A 16,103-nucleotide genomic window follows, 5' to 3' on the forward strand; every position below is an offset into this window, starting at 1 on the left:
ACGTACCATTACCATTGCACACAGGTACGTGAGAAATGTGAAACAAAAAATCTGACAGTGTCTTTAAATCACAAACAAAAACTTCTTTTTAATAAGATTAAAAAAGAAACTAAAAAGGTGCTCATGCCCAAATATGATCATATTTGTGTACGTGAAATATGTGATCATGGAACAGTAATGCACCATGCACATTCTATCGTTAGATGATTTATTGATGAAATTCATGATGACTCAAAACTTTCATACAATTTTATTTAACAATCATTAATTTTTAACAGTTAATAATAAATTTGTGGCGTATACCCGTGTAACAAACCTTAGAGCTTTTGAATTTTGTTACACGAGTATCCGTCACACCACTCTCGTCTATAAATTATTTATTTATTTAAGATCAGTACACATGTAACAAATTGTACATATTAGGTCCTTACATGTGAAATTAGTGTTTTGTCGTACTGGTTACTTTGATTTGAAATATTTACTCTTTGGTTAAGAATTCCAAATTCAAATTTATAAATTAATTTAGCTGCTACATTTGAGTTTGGAAAATAGTCATTCATTTGTTGTTTCCTTGGCATCGCTTATTACCGTACAATGAAAAACATTAAATATTGGTATATCTACGAGTATGAGTTCTAACGTGACACAAGTGCTACAGAAACAGCTCGAAGGATTAATAATGTGTACGGCGCTGGTATCACAAAAGAATGTACAGTACGTTTTTGGTTCCAACGTTTTCGTTCTGGAAATTTCGTCCTTCAGAAACAACCCCGTTAACGGTCGAAGACCAAAGTGGAAAATAAAGAATTAAAGGCTATTGTGGAAGCGGATCTATCACAAAGCATTTCAAAGATAGCTGCAGGCTTCGGGGTAAGTGATAAAACTGTATTAATCCATTTGAAGCAAATCGGGAAAGTAAAAAAAAACTTGAACGATGGGTACTTCATGAATTGAGTGAATCGAACTTGCAAACATGCGTCGATTCACTCTTGCTGTGTTACTTTGCTCAATCGACACTATAATGATGGAATTTTAAATCGAATCATTACTTGTGATGAAAAGTGGATCCTGTACGATAATCGGAAGCGCTCGTCATAATGACTCAACCGGAGACCCAGCCAAATTCTGCCCTAAACAAAAATTTACTCAGAAAAAGTTACTTGTAAGCGTTTGATGGACTAGCGCCGGTGTCGTTCACTACAGCTTTCTAAAATCTGGCCAAACGATTACCTACGGCAGATATTTATTGTCAGCAACTGCAAACCATGAAGGAAGAATTTGCTGCTAAACAACTGAGATTGGTCAATCGCCCCAGACCACTGCCGCTTCACAACAACGCACACCACTCATTGCACAACAAACAACCACTAAGTTAGATGAACTACAAATGAAATGTCTGCGACATCCACCGTACTCCTCGGACCTTGCTTACCATTTTAGATTACCATTTTTTCCGGAATTTCGACAACTTCTTACAACAAAAAAATTCAACTCCGATGCAGCAGTCCAAACCGCCTTCGAAGAGTTTATTAATTCTCGTCCCCATAGTTTTTTCAGTAAAAGGATTAATAAAACTACTTATGAAATAGTAAAAGTGCATAGATAACAACGGTGCATACTTTGATTAATTAATTAATTTATTCTTTATTGCACAATAAAATACAAATGGTGAACTTAATGCCATATGGCGTTCTCTACTCTATATATATATATATATATATATATATATATATATATATATATATATATATATATAGAGTAATAACAGTAGAGTATAATTAAAACAACGATAAGCATTATGAGATATAATAACTATTGAGTATATAACTATTCTACAAAACGCCACTTTTATATGTAAGGATACCTAATATTACGTAGTATTATATAACATTGTTAGAAACCAAATATTATTATGAATTCTATGCAATATATGATATAAATAATAGTGTATTTAACCGATTTTAAAAAAGAAGGACGCTGTGTGTGCCCCGGCATAGAATGGGCTATTCCTTCCTTTCCCGTAATAAGCGACTAAGGGAGGGCGAAGGATAGGCAACAGCGTTCCTCTTAAAATATCTCTAAAAGCCTAACTGCGGTTGCCAACTCGCCTGCTAAGCAAACGGTTGGAACTTTATGTCAGTATCTGTAGCAGGTTTTAATTTGAACAATTCCTCAAAGCACTCTCCATGATAAATTCAGTAAACGATACACATACATGCAACATCTGATTAATAATAATTCGAAATGCCCGGCTTTGTATGCGGTCCAACGGAAGGAAGTGATATGGTGGTGCTCCTGTCCACAGGGGAAAACAATATTCCTTATGTGACTTGAGCTTTCTACAATTATAAGAGGTGTTCCGATGAAATAACGTCTCACTAGTAAGCTTTACTTTTTTGAAATTTATGTTCATGTCATTGGCAACACTAATAAAAAGAAAAACTAATATGGCCGTTGGAACGGCGTCATAAATACTTTTTGACGTTGTTTATATTTTTGCAGAAATATTAAGTGTCTATTTATTAAATTGCAATATTGAGTCTGGTTGAGACTATGATGTAAAAGGAAAACTCAGTGTGTCAATGGTCTAGTGCAATAATGTATTAGATATTGTTTTACCAAAGGATGTCAAACACGGTCGGTTCATCGGGCCCTGCTCCCGGCAAAATACGTGGACCTGGCAGGCCACCAAAACGTACGTGTACATGGTGCGCAGAGAGTAAAACTCCTCTAAAATATGTCTTACCTACAGAGAATGGTAAAAAGGAGTTCTGTTCCGAAACATGTCTTTCTGAATTTAGACAGGCGTATAGTAAAGGCGCCTGTCTACACTGCGATAATGTTATTAAAGGGAATGCTCCATCAAGTAGCAAGAACTTTTGTTCAACTTTTTGTTTGAATAAATATCAAAAGAAAAATGAAAAACGGACTTCTTCACCGCAATCTGGAAATGGTGCAAATGGTTCTGAAAACCATTCTAATAACAATTCCACAGGATCATATTATGATATTTATCAAGCATTCGATTGGAATGAGTATATGAAAGAAACAAGTAGTGTACCAGCTCCACAGGAATGTTTCAAACAAGCTCCTTTACCTCCAGTCAATGATTTCAAAGTAAACATGAAATTAGAAGCATTGGACCCCCGTAATTTGACTTCAACTTGCATAGCTACAGTAGTTGGCGTGTTGGGTCCGCGTCTCAGGTTGAGGCTTGATGGTAGTGACAATAAAAATGATTTTTGGCGGCTTGTTGATGCTGGTGATATTCATCCTATTGGTCACTGTGAGAAGAATGATGGAATGTTACAGCCTCCTCTTGGGTTTCGTATGAATGCTAGTAGTTGGCCTATGTTTTTGCTCAAAACATTGAATGGAGCTGAAATGGCTCCTGCTCAAGTGTTCCAAGAAGAGCCGCCAACTCCTAAGACAAATTCTTTTATGGTTGGACAAAAGTTGGAAGCTGTAGACAAGAAAAACCCCCAATTAATTTGTTGTGCTACAGTAGGAGCAGTGAAAAATGATCAGATTCATGTGACTTTTGATGGCTGGCGAGGTGCTTTTGACTATTGGTGCAAGTATGATTCAAGGGACATATTCCCAGTGGGCTGGTGTGCTAGAGCAGGCCATCCATTGCAACCTCCAGGCCAAAAAAGTGCCACTGCACCTTCTAGGTAGGTTACTTTTTATTTTATTTTTTTATTTATTACTTGCTAGCCTATACCTGCAATTTCATATGCAAAGATTTTAGAAGTATTTTTCATACTTCTAGGTTATGTATCAAGATAAAATAAAACAACATAGAGTAAAAATTTTATTCAATTTGTTTTTGTGATGTCTGAACAAATATATAGACAGATAGATACAACAAAATCTGTTGTTTTTACTTCTATTGTTTTATTAGGATCCACCAGATTAATATTTCTTAAATATCTCCTAGATATAGATATTGTTTAATAACAGTTGTATTATATTAGTGTGATAAATGAGTAATTCCAATTATAATTTTGAAAACATTTTTATTTCACAATTATTAAGACTTATCATGTCTATTAATATTTAGTATGGTTGATACACTTGTATGTTTATCCCTCCAAGAGTATAAGTCAAGTATACTGCAAAATGTGATACTTGTGCTTATTTATAGGTGAAGCAGAATTCAATTAATTTTGTAGCTATTATATATGCTTGTTATCAAGTTGCCAGAATTTTACTTATTTGCTTTAAAAAAATAAAAAGTATATAAATGCATATAAATATATGGCATAAAGGTCTGTGCATGTTTTGCAATAAAATATCAGTTGTATTTCAAAGCTTTGTCTAGATGAATTGGAATAAAAATATTTATGTGTTAATATATGGCTTGTGTGCCAAATTTTATTCTAATTTGTTCCATGTTTACACATTATTGAGTAACAACATGAATTTACAAATGTTCACAACAATAATATATATATAATAATACTATAAAGAAATATTATTATAATTAATTACCTTGGTGGAATATTTGGAGCCATCGATTTTTGCACCTGTAAATGATTTTTTTAAAAATTAATTATAATTTTCAATTTGAATGATATGGCAGTTGTTTATTGTTATGTTTTTATTATTTATGAGTAAATGTTGACACAATCTATGTTAATATTTTCAGGTTTAAGTTACGGCCTAGTGGTATCCCTAATCCAGCTTTGCCGGAGGGTGGATCTACTGGCACTAGTAATTCAACTTCACCAATATCAACACCAACAGCCATTGTTCGTTTACGAATACGTAGTAGTTGTTCTGGAGGTAGCAGCTCTTTGCCCAGTGCAATTACTGGCATTGGACCTTCTGGAGCAGCCGAGTCTCTTGCAAAGGACCTGATTAGTGTGCATCCTGATCCGCAGAGGTTAACAAGGGCGATATTAACAGCATCTAGTAGTTATTCAAATATAACTAATGTACAGGTAAATATTGATTTAATTTCTCATTCAGAAGAATTTTAGTAGTTAACAAGTTATACTATTGAAGGTAACTAAGAAATAAAATGTCATTCAGTTTGTAACCGACCAGTAAACAAGTAACAGTAATCTTGCATTTTTATTTCGATATCTCTGGACATACATTACAAAATTATAATTGTTTACTTATATGCTCTACTCCTGTGTAAACTCATGTTAAATAATCAGCAACCTCAAAATTAAATATGTTAGTCAATCTACTAATAATTCAGTATGACTTGCAATAGTTATTGCTTAATGTGTAATTCAGACATAGATCAAGACAAACTACCTGAATTGTATATACTTTTATTTTTGATATAATAGGAAATTAATATCTTGAAAATTAAAATAAAAAATTAGGGAATAAAAAACGGAACATGATTCTATGCATGTAAATTGCATATATGTATAGTTACATTCCTTTTCACAAAGCTAAAAATATTTTTAAGTTATAGTTAACAATATTAATTTATAAATAATGACTTAAATATTTTATTAATTTTTAACAATGCCTACTTAATAATTTGCTGTTATAATATTTCTTTACAGGTTTCATCAGGCTCTAAAAACTATTCTGTGAAGGTACCATCAGATCTTACTAATGATGAATTGAAAAGTTGGCTGAAGGCTGTATGTAATAGTGTTGGATGCTGCCCAGGAATGATAGAAATAGATACAGGCGAGGTTGCAGCTCGACCTTGCTCTTTATGTAATGAATCCACTTCAAATAGCGTGTCATCAGCTGTTAAGAGGCCTAAGAGTGTAAGTAGCTAAATTATAAATTTTAATTTGATGTGTTAAATAGGTATTGTTGTAAAAATCTTAATATTTCAATACTTCTTGCACAATTTTAATACAAGTTAAACAGTTTTAATGTATTTAGCAATAATATAAACCTACATTGTTTCTGGTTCTAGGCAGATTTTTAATTAATGTTGTAAACGGGAACCAAGAAGTTCTGCTTTAGATCTAAATAATTGTAAATCGTGATAAATTGTAAAAAAGTAAATTAGATCATTTAATTCAGTTTGTTCAATTAAATGTGGTATATTTTCTTGAAGTGAGAACTCGTAAGAATCACTAGAAATTGATTTGAATTCAACATCACTTTCATTGTCATCTAGTATGTTTGTACCCGAATTACTGGGACAAACTGTGTGTGGTAAATCTTTCAAATGTAATATGGGCCTAGTAACAGACGGAACTTCGGCATGTATAATACTTGCCTAATTTTTTTTATTATATCCCAATGTCTTCGTAACACAAAAGTAACAATCATATTTTTACCATGATTACTAGGTTCTCTCCATAGCATTGTTGAATCAAATGAATGGTAAACGTTTTCTCCTAATGACCACTGGAGCAATATGATTCTACAGCTTTCGCAAAACATATGCACCACCCACTTTTTGTCCTGATTTGTAACAGGAAATCCAAAATAATGAAGATATGCACTTTTCAACTAATCTACAATGGATCTTTTCTTTTTTGAAAGTATAAACTGCTCACAAACATAAAAACGATCAGAATTTTGTTTACACTTTTTACTCGACATTTTAAATCAATTTGAAACAAAATAATTATCATTTGAACAGATGAATAAACAATAAACTGTCGTCAACACGTTAAGTAGTTAAAAAAAAAACATTTGACTGTAGGAAGTAATTATGACGTGTTAAACTATTTATGCTAATACTTTTAGGTTTAAGGAATGTAGATTAAAATATTTTTAATACATTTATTTCGGAGTATATAAATAAGTTCAATTTTGTAAACTAATGTAATTAACTAATTATTAAGAGGTCTTTCACATTTTTTGCACAAAACAACGTAAATCAGAGATTTTAGGTTTCTGGTTCTAAACAATTAAGGTTTTATACATTTTAATTCCTGAATTATATAGATACATGTCTAATCTTAAAAACAGAATTTTTAAATTGTTACATTTCTTTTTATTATGTACTCATTTCTTCCTGATTTCTAAAGTCGTTTAAAATGTTAAGAGACTGAAGTTTGGGGTCGTCGTTCAATAATGAAGAAACATAAAAATGGTATTATATCGTTATTAAAACTTGTTAATTATTCTATAAATTGAGAGTGATATATTTTTTTTTATTTTCAACACAAATACCTAAGTAAATTGAACATAACTGAACCCAACTTTTTACCAAAACTTCCAAAATCATTTCAAAATTTCTCAAAAATACTACGATAAATTTGCATAAAAAATACATAATCAAAGAGTTAATATATTTGTATTCAAATATAATAAAAAAATCATAAGTTACTAGGTAAAAATTTTGGAATAATAATAATTTAATGCTGTATAAATATTGTTTCGTCAAACGTGAAGACACACTATCGCGCTAGCGCTTGTCAAGAAATTAGCTCTGTCATTTTGCGACATGGCTACGACACGATGCCCGTACGCATTTGACGTTGTGAACAACACTATAGCGTGACTACCCAATTTTAATACCGTAAGTAATTTTTAATCACTTTTAGTTAATATATATTATATTTTTGCGATTGATATATTAATGACATTGTTTAATATACATATTGTATTTATTTATTTTTAGCATGCCAAAAAAAGTACAGTTCTCCGACAAAAAGCAATATCCAGCTACACTAAGAAAAGCGCAAGAAGCAAGGTACTTAATTTACTTTTAGAACTACAGTATTTCTTTTATACTGTTTAATTTAATTAGCCACAAATTAATGTATAACTCTGTATCTATTTCAGAAAGAAAAAGGATTTAATGAACGATTCTAATAAGGTTTGATTTTTATCTCCAGTATCTAATCACCACAACAATTTTAAATTTCCTATTAAAACTATGTGTAATTTTAACATTTTATTTTTTTTAAGACGCACACAAATGCTTCTTTATAAATATAATCTCACCAAAATATAAAATGTAAAAGTTGTGTGATCTCATATAAAACTAAGTCAGTTTTATTTATAGTGACCATATCAAATTAGATATCTTTATTTCTATAATAATTATAATTACTGAGCATTTGGATGGTAACATATTCTACTAATAAAATACTTTAAATCTAAATATGTATTCTTTAGATTTTTTATGCAATTCAACAACTTAATATTTCAAATATATAGACATCGTCTAGTTGCAATTTTATTATATTACTAAGATTACCTATCTTTTTACCATAAAATTTTTGAAATCTAAGTAAATTTAATGAATTTTATTTTTAATAAATCTTTGTTTTACTTTCACTTAAAATGCGATACAATATATTTATTTATTTAATTTACACTTTATTGCACCATTTATAAAATAATAAAAAGGAATATAAAAGGCGGCCTTATTGCTAAGCAATCTCTTCCAGACAACCTTTGGGTAGAGGACATAGACAATATGGTTATTATATTTAAGATTATTTTATTTTGTCTATATTATTTGCTTACTAAAATAAAATATTTGAAACAAGTAAATATGGCAATAATGTATCAAACTATTGTATTTAAATTATCTTGAATTTATTGTTTGTAATTTTTGTATGATATTTTTAATAATTAATGCAATAAAAAGTATTAATAAATAAATTATGTTTTAATAATTTCATCTTCCTGTTCTTAATCCAATTTTTTTAATAATAAAGATTTATTGCAATTAAAAATATACAGTCATGGGCTTACTGTAATTTTAAAGTGAATGTATTAAATGTAACATTATGCCCAGCACAGTAGTGTCTAAATTAGAGCTAGCCTGTATCTTAGATTCCAATGCTTTCAATTACATACATATTTTCGTGCAGTTTCGCTATATTATAATAGTACAAATTTCAGTAAACAACATATTTTATATTAGTAAAATAGGGTATCTTTAAAATAAATTATAATGTATCGAAAAATGTGCTATTATTAGTAAAATAGATGTCGTGCTCTGCATTGTTCAACTGGTGATTAGTGCGATTAAAAATGAGACAGGTGAGACCAATATAAATGTTTTTTTTTTCAATTGATTTTTTTCCTAATATAATTTTATTTTCTGTGATAGCTGAAGATTATATCATTTTACAATTCATTTGTATATTTCAAACAAATACACAATTATATACATAGATTAAATAGATAAATTCATACATCTTCACAAATACACAGTTGCACTACTTGGCACCAGAACGATATATAGGTAGCGATTGGAAATGGACAAAGATACGGGAAACGTTAGGGCAAAAACTATTATCCATGCCCTCCATGCAATAATACTACCATATAAATAGCGTAATGTTTTTATATAGCTATGCAGCTATACAAATAGTCATATCTCAACTCCAAATATTATTTATTCCCGTACATTAATACACTCGTACATAGGTTAATAAAATTAAGTCATACAAAATAGTTTTTCCGTTTTATCATAATCTAGGGGTTTTAACCAAGGTACTAACTTATTCATAATTTGATAATTATTGGGGTTGAATATGTTTTACCCATACTACCTAAGATTTTGGCTTTTAGGATTAGCCGTTTCCCTGATGTCAACCATACCAAATTCGCTACACGTTTATTTGCGTCTGTGCAAATCAATGCGCGACCAAACTTTCAAATATCATTTTGTAATAGTCCTCTTAATATGAAATTTTAATTTTTTGTAAAGCGCATATTAAACGTTATTTAATGTTTACTGGATGTATGAATTCAGTTTATTTTTATTTATTTAAACGTTATTGACTAATAAAATATGGCACAAAAGTCCGTTATTTATTATGTAGGTGTGTTTGTGAATATTTCGTGCAACATAATGTCTTCAATAGTTTAATGCACGTATGAGATGTTGGCTAACATAAGCATAGAATAAATAAGGCATAAATGAATTATTAGCCACTGTGTCACGATTTTTTTTTAAGATTCTGAATTCTAAATGAGAACTCTTAAAAAATGCAGGCGTATTTTTTTGAGTCAACTATCACAGTATTTACATTATATAAATTTCAGGATGACACTAGCAGCAGTAATGTCAACGGTACGGGTGAGTCATCGAGCGGCGACGGGCCTGGTGGTGGAGGTGGCAGCGGCAAGATGGCTCGGATATCTCCCGAGCGACCCGAGCCTGCGTCTTCCACTACGGGTGCTCCGCCGCCGCCTTCGCCTGCTTCACCGCCCGCCGATTGGTCTGTTGAGGATGTTATAGGATTTATAGCAGCTGCAGATCAGGCATTAGCTGCTCATGCGGACTTGTTTAGGAAACATGTAAGTACTAATTACAAACCATTTGACACATATCCTACGCACACAAAGTATAATTGTACTTTTATAACTCCATGATGAATGCAAGGAGAATTTTCACTCTGCTAGCAAATGTCCACTATTCACTTAAACACCAACATTGTTTACTTTAATGAATATTGGTTGTGTTTGTTTTTTTTTTATTATTTGTTACTGTTACATAATTAAGATTGTATTTCACAATAAAAACAACTTCAATTGTAGTAAAATCAGTTATTTTGGTGTTAACATTAAACTACTGAACTTTTTTTAAAATCTATGGAATAGGATAAATTTTGCTAATTTTTTTTGGACCTAATTCATCATTCAGATAAAAAAATATTTTTTTCGAATCGGTTTATAACTGACGGAATTATGAGGTAACAAACTTAAAAAAATACAACTAAATTGAGAACCTCTTTCTTTTTGAAGTCAATTGAAAATTAACAAAACTCCAAAGATGTCAATCGTATAAAGTGAAAGTAATTTTTTGATAGCCATTTTGTAATTTTTTTTGCTTATAAATTTTTTTTTTGTTGCAGGAAATAGATGGCAAAGCATTGCTACTTTTAAACTCTGATATGATGATGAAGTATATGGGTTTAAAATTAGGTCCTGCGCTAAAAATTTGTAATTTAGTGTCGAAAATAAAAAATCGACGACATTATAGTACCTAAGTAGATGTACTATACATATAATTTGCTCTTAGAGTCTGAAACTGTAAGTTTCTTAATTTTAATAATATGTATAATATTAAGTATTTTATTGCATTTCAAAATATAAATGCTCTATTTCCATATTACAGATCATGAAGGTTTCTTCTTTATTAGAATCTCAAAGACATTAAGTTTATTGCATAATAATTCAAGCAATACCTGCTCAATATTTTACTATATTATTATTAAACCCTTTTGGATTAACAGTTGTAAATCCAAAAAGCTGTTGTTTACTTGATAATTTATTACCACTACTTAATTTATCTGTTTTTATCTCCACTTTATAAAATGCCGTCCTTTACATTATGTTTTCATTGTATTATATGAAGTGGCTGAAAGAAGAGGTCACAAACTTTAGTCGTTTAGAGTGGCAATATATGAGGGGTGTTTCATGGACATCACAGCATGGAGTGTTCTGTGGTCAAGGGGCACCGGCTTCCAAAAAAATCTCGCGGGTGCTCATTCTTTTTTGATAACTAGACACTTATTCATTATTTCTGCTGAAAGACAGGAACTGTTTACTGGACAAGCAAGCGCGATGTAAACAACACATAATGAGATGTGGATTATTTTAATTATATTATGATGTCTAGCATCATGGGTGATCCGCACCCACTATTTATCTCTTGTGGGTGCTGGAGCTCCGAGCACCCATGGAGTCGGCGCCCCTGTCTGTGGTGAGGACCAATTGAATAAAAAAAGATTTAAGAGTAGAATAAAACTGAAGTAAAAATGATCCTTATTAATATAAACTTAACCATAAGTATTTCGAAATTGTAAATCCTTGCTAATATAAATCCGAAAGTAAATCTATTTGTTACACTTTCACGTCTAAACTACTGAACCGATTTTGATGAAATTTGGAACGTCGGAAAGGGTTGAACGTTGTTACACGTCGCGTTCACGGGACTTGCCAAGCGTCATACACAATAAACGATGATCCTGCGGCGGCGCGGCGCGGTGTAGTGGGGGTAATATTGCTAAGTGTGCCTACCCGAAGGGGCAGATGATTGTCGGACGTATGCGAGTATTGGAATTTTTCCGCTGTAACGATTTTGATTTGTTTTTAGGGGTTTGTCTTGAGTTAATGTTTTTCGTCAAAAAGTATCATATCAAATTCTTTCGGTTTTCTGCAGGTTAATACATTTTCGTTTTCTTTGGGTCATTTTTTTTTTGTTTATTTCAATCGCAAAAAGTTAGTTTATATGATTTAAAAAAATAATGTTTATCGTAATCTACATATAAATAGGTTAAGCTATAATCATGACTGGAATGGCAAAATGAGAAAATGTTTTAATTCTCCGTATTCCAGTAATTCCGACTGAATTGCCATTTCAGTTTAAGAGTGCAGTTTCCCTTGAAAGCAGAATTTGCAATGACAATCGGTTTGAAGGGTGGAATATAGCAGTGAATTTACAGGGTACAGAGGAATAATACCTGAGTATGGAGTCATGGGCGAAACAGTATACTATGTTATGTCCATGGTATGGCTCGTATAGGCGACGGTTACCACCTTTTATCAGGTGGGCCGTCAGCTTGTTTGCCATTCTAAGTTGCATAAAAAAATAAAAATAAACAAAGCTCAAGGACAAACGTTTAAAGTTGCAAGTTGTAATGGCTATTTACTACACCAGTTTGCAAGTAATAGATACATATTTACAAAATAAAAAAACCTATATTCTGTCCAAAGTAACTATTCCACGCGAACTAAGTCGCGGGCAAAAGCTAAATTTCTGTAATTTCACAAATATAATTTAATTAGTCTTCAAAGTATTGTCTGTCAAGAAGAACTCGCAGTAAATTGGATAATTGATATTTCAAAACAATAATTTAGAAATTTAATTGGTGATTGATTATTTATTTAAATAGTATATCAACCGTTATCTGTCTATTGCTAAACATAGACCTCTTTCATAAGAAACGGTCATAAGCTATCTACATCTACTCTCTCCCTGGAATGCATTTGAAGTAGTCATTCCATCTAATGGATCGCCATTCAATAACTTTTCTTTCCCATCGGTTGTCGGTTCTTCGAGCTTTATAGTATATGAATATTTAAAATCTATAGTATAATTTAATCTAAGTCTTTTAAAAATCGAACTTACCAATTTTTTAAATCAATCCCAATAATCGTGAACGGAATAAACGCTTCAAGGAACACCAGGGGGCCTACCATGAAATGAAATTCCGAAGTTCGGGCTCAATATCGTGTTTTTGTTCGTACCAAAATCGACCCAGTAAATGGAGCGTTTCGTTCATCATAAATCTTATCCTAATAGTCCAGAGGAACGATATTTTAATATTTTTTAAAAAAATTAAGCGGCAGGTATTATGTAATTTTAACATCAAATTTTTATTTCGTTCGTCCCCGAAATTTCGGAAAATATTTCATGGTAGGCCCTCTGTTCACGAGTACGACGGTTGCAAGTGAGTTTGCTATTAGGATGTAATCGTGACAGTATCATGTATTTTACAGAATATTCCTACTGTGATATGGCACCCATCATGCATTGTTACATTTAAGATTAAAGTCTTGGCTTTTACATCAGTATTTGCACTAGCTTAAATCCAATCATGATTGTACGGATTGTATGGTTTTAAGACAAAACTGTAGTTCATACCTATAGTGTTTACTTTCAGTGTAATTGTAATTATGCCGTGTGATAGTTTATATTTTCTGGTATTACAATTAAAACTTACTACATATGCGTAGATTTTTCTTATTATTCCTATTTTTAGTAACATTTATACTACAAAGAATGTATAATTGCAGTGCAGTTCCCTACTATTATATTTTTGCATATGGGTTCCTTTATCTATAAAAATTATCATTATAGTCATAATAAATGAGTTATGCATTTAATGTAGAAACTGCTCATTTCGTTATCCTTAAATTTAGTTGATCTTATGGGCTGTATTAATTAGACATTTCGTTAAGTAATTGTATATATATTTAACATTTAATATTATTATTGGCTAGTCGTGCGCGAAGTTATGCCTGAATGATAAGTACATAATACAAACTTCCAAAATCAATACAGTGTACAGATATTCTATAGTAGATTAGGTCTAGTGCCTTTCAATAATTAGGTGTACTTAAAATGTCCCAAATATGACAAGAAGCCCTCGAGGACACCAATAAAGGTAGCTGTGATTTTATGTGTATGCTGCGTTTCTAATGTTTTATTTTTTTAATCAAACTACATACGTAGCAGCTATTTGGTCATTTAATGTTAAACTGTCGCAACATCCCAAATAATAAATTCTTGATGTTCCTTTTGAAGTCTGTATGAATGCTAAGCTACAAAAGTATTTTATTTGTAAATCTGTCTAATATTATAAAATATTTAATTTGCCATTGTCAAATTATATAATGTTAACATTTCATCATGTGATATTGTCGATGTTATTTGTTATCGTGATAAATATTATTAATAGTAATAATATTAAAATGTGTTGATTAATTAATTAACGTGATGTATATCTTAAGTTTTTTTCATGACATGAATAGTCATTAAGTGCGGAATAGCTTATTTTTTCTTTAATGTAAATAATTAATCACATTAACAGTTTGGATTGTGACAAATCACATATTGGAATTTGTATTGGTTTCATTAATCACAGTCTAAACTGTATATTGTTTTTGGTTTTGAATACAGACTTATGTAATATATCTATGGCAAAATATTATTATTTATATAAGAAAGCCGCTTATAATTTGAAAGTACACGAATATGTGTATAACTTGTATATACGGTATAGAAATGTGTGAAAAAATATTTTCACCATATAAAACTATTATTTTATTACTCTAGAATGTAATAATTGTATGTACATAGGCAGATTCATAAATAATTGGAAAACGTGTATAAAAATAAATAAATTGCAAATTAATATATTTTTATTTTTTAAACTGTTACACTATTAATATCATATACATATCCAAAGCTTAGATCGTATACATCTAGATAATTACAAACAGTTTGCCATACACAGCACAACTTTTTTATTTTATTCTGGGTTAAATGTTTGCTCTTGGAATATTTTTAATTCGTAGAAATTATTAAATCGATTCGGAATATCATTTCCCTAATGAATTAAAAAAAGAATAAAATTCAACAAGCATTCAAGTAAAATGACACTATTTCTAAGACGGATTCATTTGTACGATAAATTTTTGAAACGATAATTATCTAGAAACATACAGTACGTAGTGAATAACTATCTTTCTCAATGTAATTTGCGTAGTACTGGTATGGCAGTGTCTCCAGAAATAGTTGCTACCGAGATTGCTACATATTGGTATCGCAGTATTGTTTGATATTGTTGTAATGGCAAATAATTATTGATCGTTCTCGAATGCCGAATTCCCGAGTGCCGAATAATTATTGATCGTTCTAAATTGCTAATTACCCACGCGCACACTTCAATGAAGTTAATAACTTTGATTTACTATAAATTAATAATCTATTCTTTATCTATTCTACTAGTTTAATTATTACATTAATTTTTTTTTGTATTTAGTTATGATCATCATCTTCCTACCCTTATTTTTAGTTATGATGATAGTAAAAAATATTTCTACCTAGGTACAAAGAAAACTTATTGACATTGCATGACTATTGCAAACATTTATCTTTTAGTTAGATACTGTGTGCAGTATACTTAATTTTTAAGTGAATTTTGAAATAATGTACCTAATATTAACAATGAAAAACTACAAAAAAAATAAATGTAAATTGTTAAATAATAAATTCAATTAAATTGCTATCCATGGCAGAAATATATATAGATATGACTTGAAAACACCTATATTTCAGATTCTAGAGATTTATCCGTTAATGGATAGATATAATCTATTATCTGTGTATTATAACACTAATTGGTTGCCTTGTATTTGTGTAGTCCATGGAGATGGGGCACTGGTGACTTGTAACACAGGTTCTTCTGAACCTACCGCAAGCACCAGTCTCTCACAAAATTGGTCTTCATATCAAACTGTACCTCATATTGTCACTTTATTCTACCTTTTGTGAAGAGAAAATAAACCATTCATTCATTCATTCATAATATTTTGCGAATAAATTCAATTTTTTTGGAAACTATGGAAAGCCAAAAACGACATTCTACAAACTAAGAGTGCTTAATAATATGTAGCAATACTTT

At 30.8% G+C, this 16,103-nt stretch overlaps 1 protein-coding gene and 1 long non-coding RNA gene across 2 annotated transcripts; both read left to right on the plus strand.

Moving 5' to 3' along the window:
- Nucleotides 1-2,444: 2,444 nt before the first annotated feature.
- Nucleotides 2,445-14,843, plus strand: LOC113509741 (polycomb protein Scm). The gene is made up of 5 exons (XM_026893152.3): nucleotides 2,445-3,674; nucleotides 4,652-4,946; nucleotides 5,532-5,744; nucleotides 9,952-10,206; nucleotides 10,764-14,843. Exons 1-5 carry the CDS (start codon nucleotides 2,626-2,628, stop codon nucleotides 10,896-10,898), a joined length of 1,947 nt encoding a protein of 648 aa, XP_026748953.2. The 5' UTR covers nucleotides 2,445-2,625; the 3' UTR covers nucleotides 10,899-14,843.
- Nucleotides 5,752-9,945, plus strand: LOC128201664 (uncharacterized). The gene is made up of 3 exons (XR_008253365.1): nucleotides 5,752-7,462; nucleotides 7,565-7,636; nucleotides 7,729-9,945. It is a non-coding gene; the product is annotated as an uncharacterized LOC128201664 (long non-coding RNA).
- Nucleotides 14,844-16,103: the final 1,260 nt, after the last annotated feature.

This window comes from Galleria mellonella, unplaced genomic scaffold, assembly GCF_026898425.1.
Source record: "Galleria mellonella isolate WM207_F2 unplaced genomic scaffold, CSIRO_AGI_GalMel_v1 utg57, whole genome shotgun sequence".
Taxonomy (NCBI): Eukaryota; Metazoa; Arthropoda; class Insecta; order Lepidoptera; family Pyralidae; genus Galleria; species Galleria mellonella.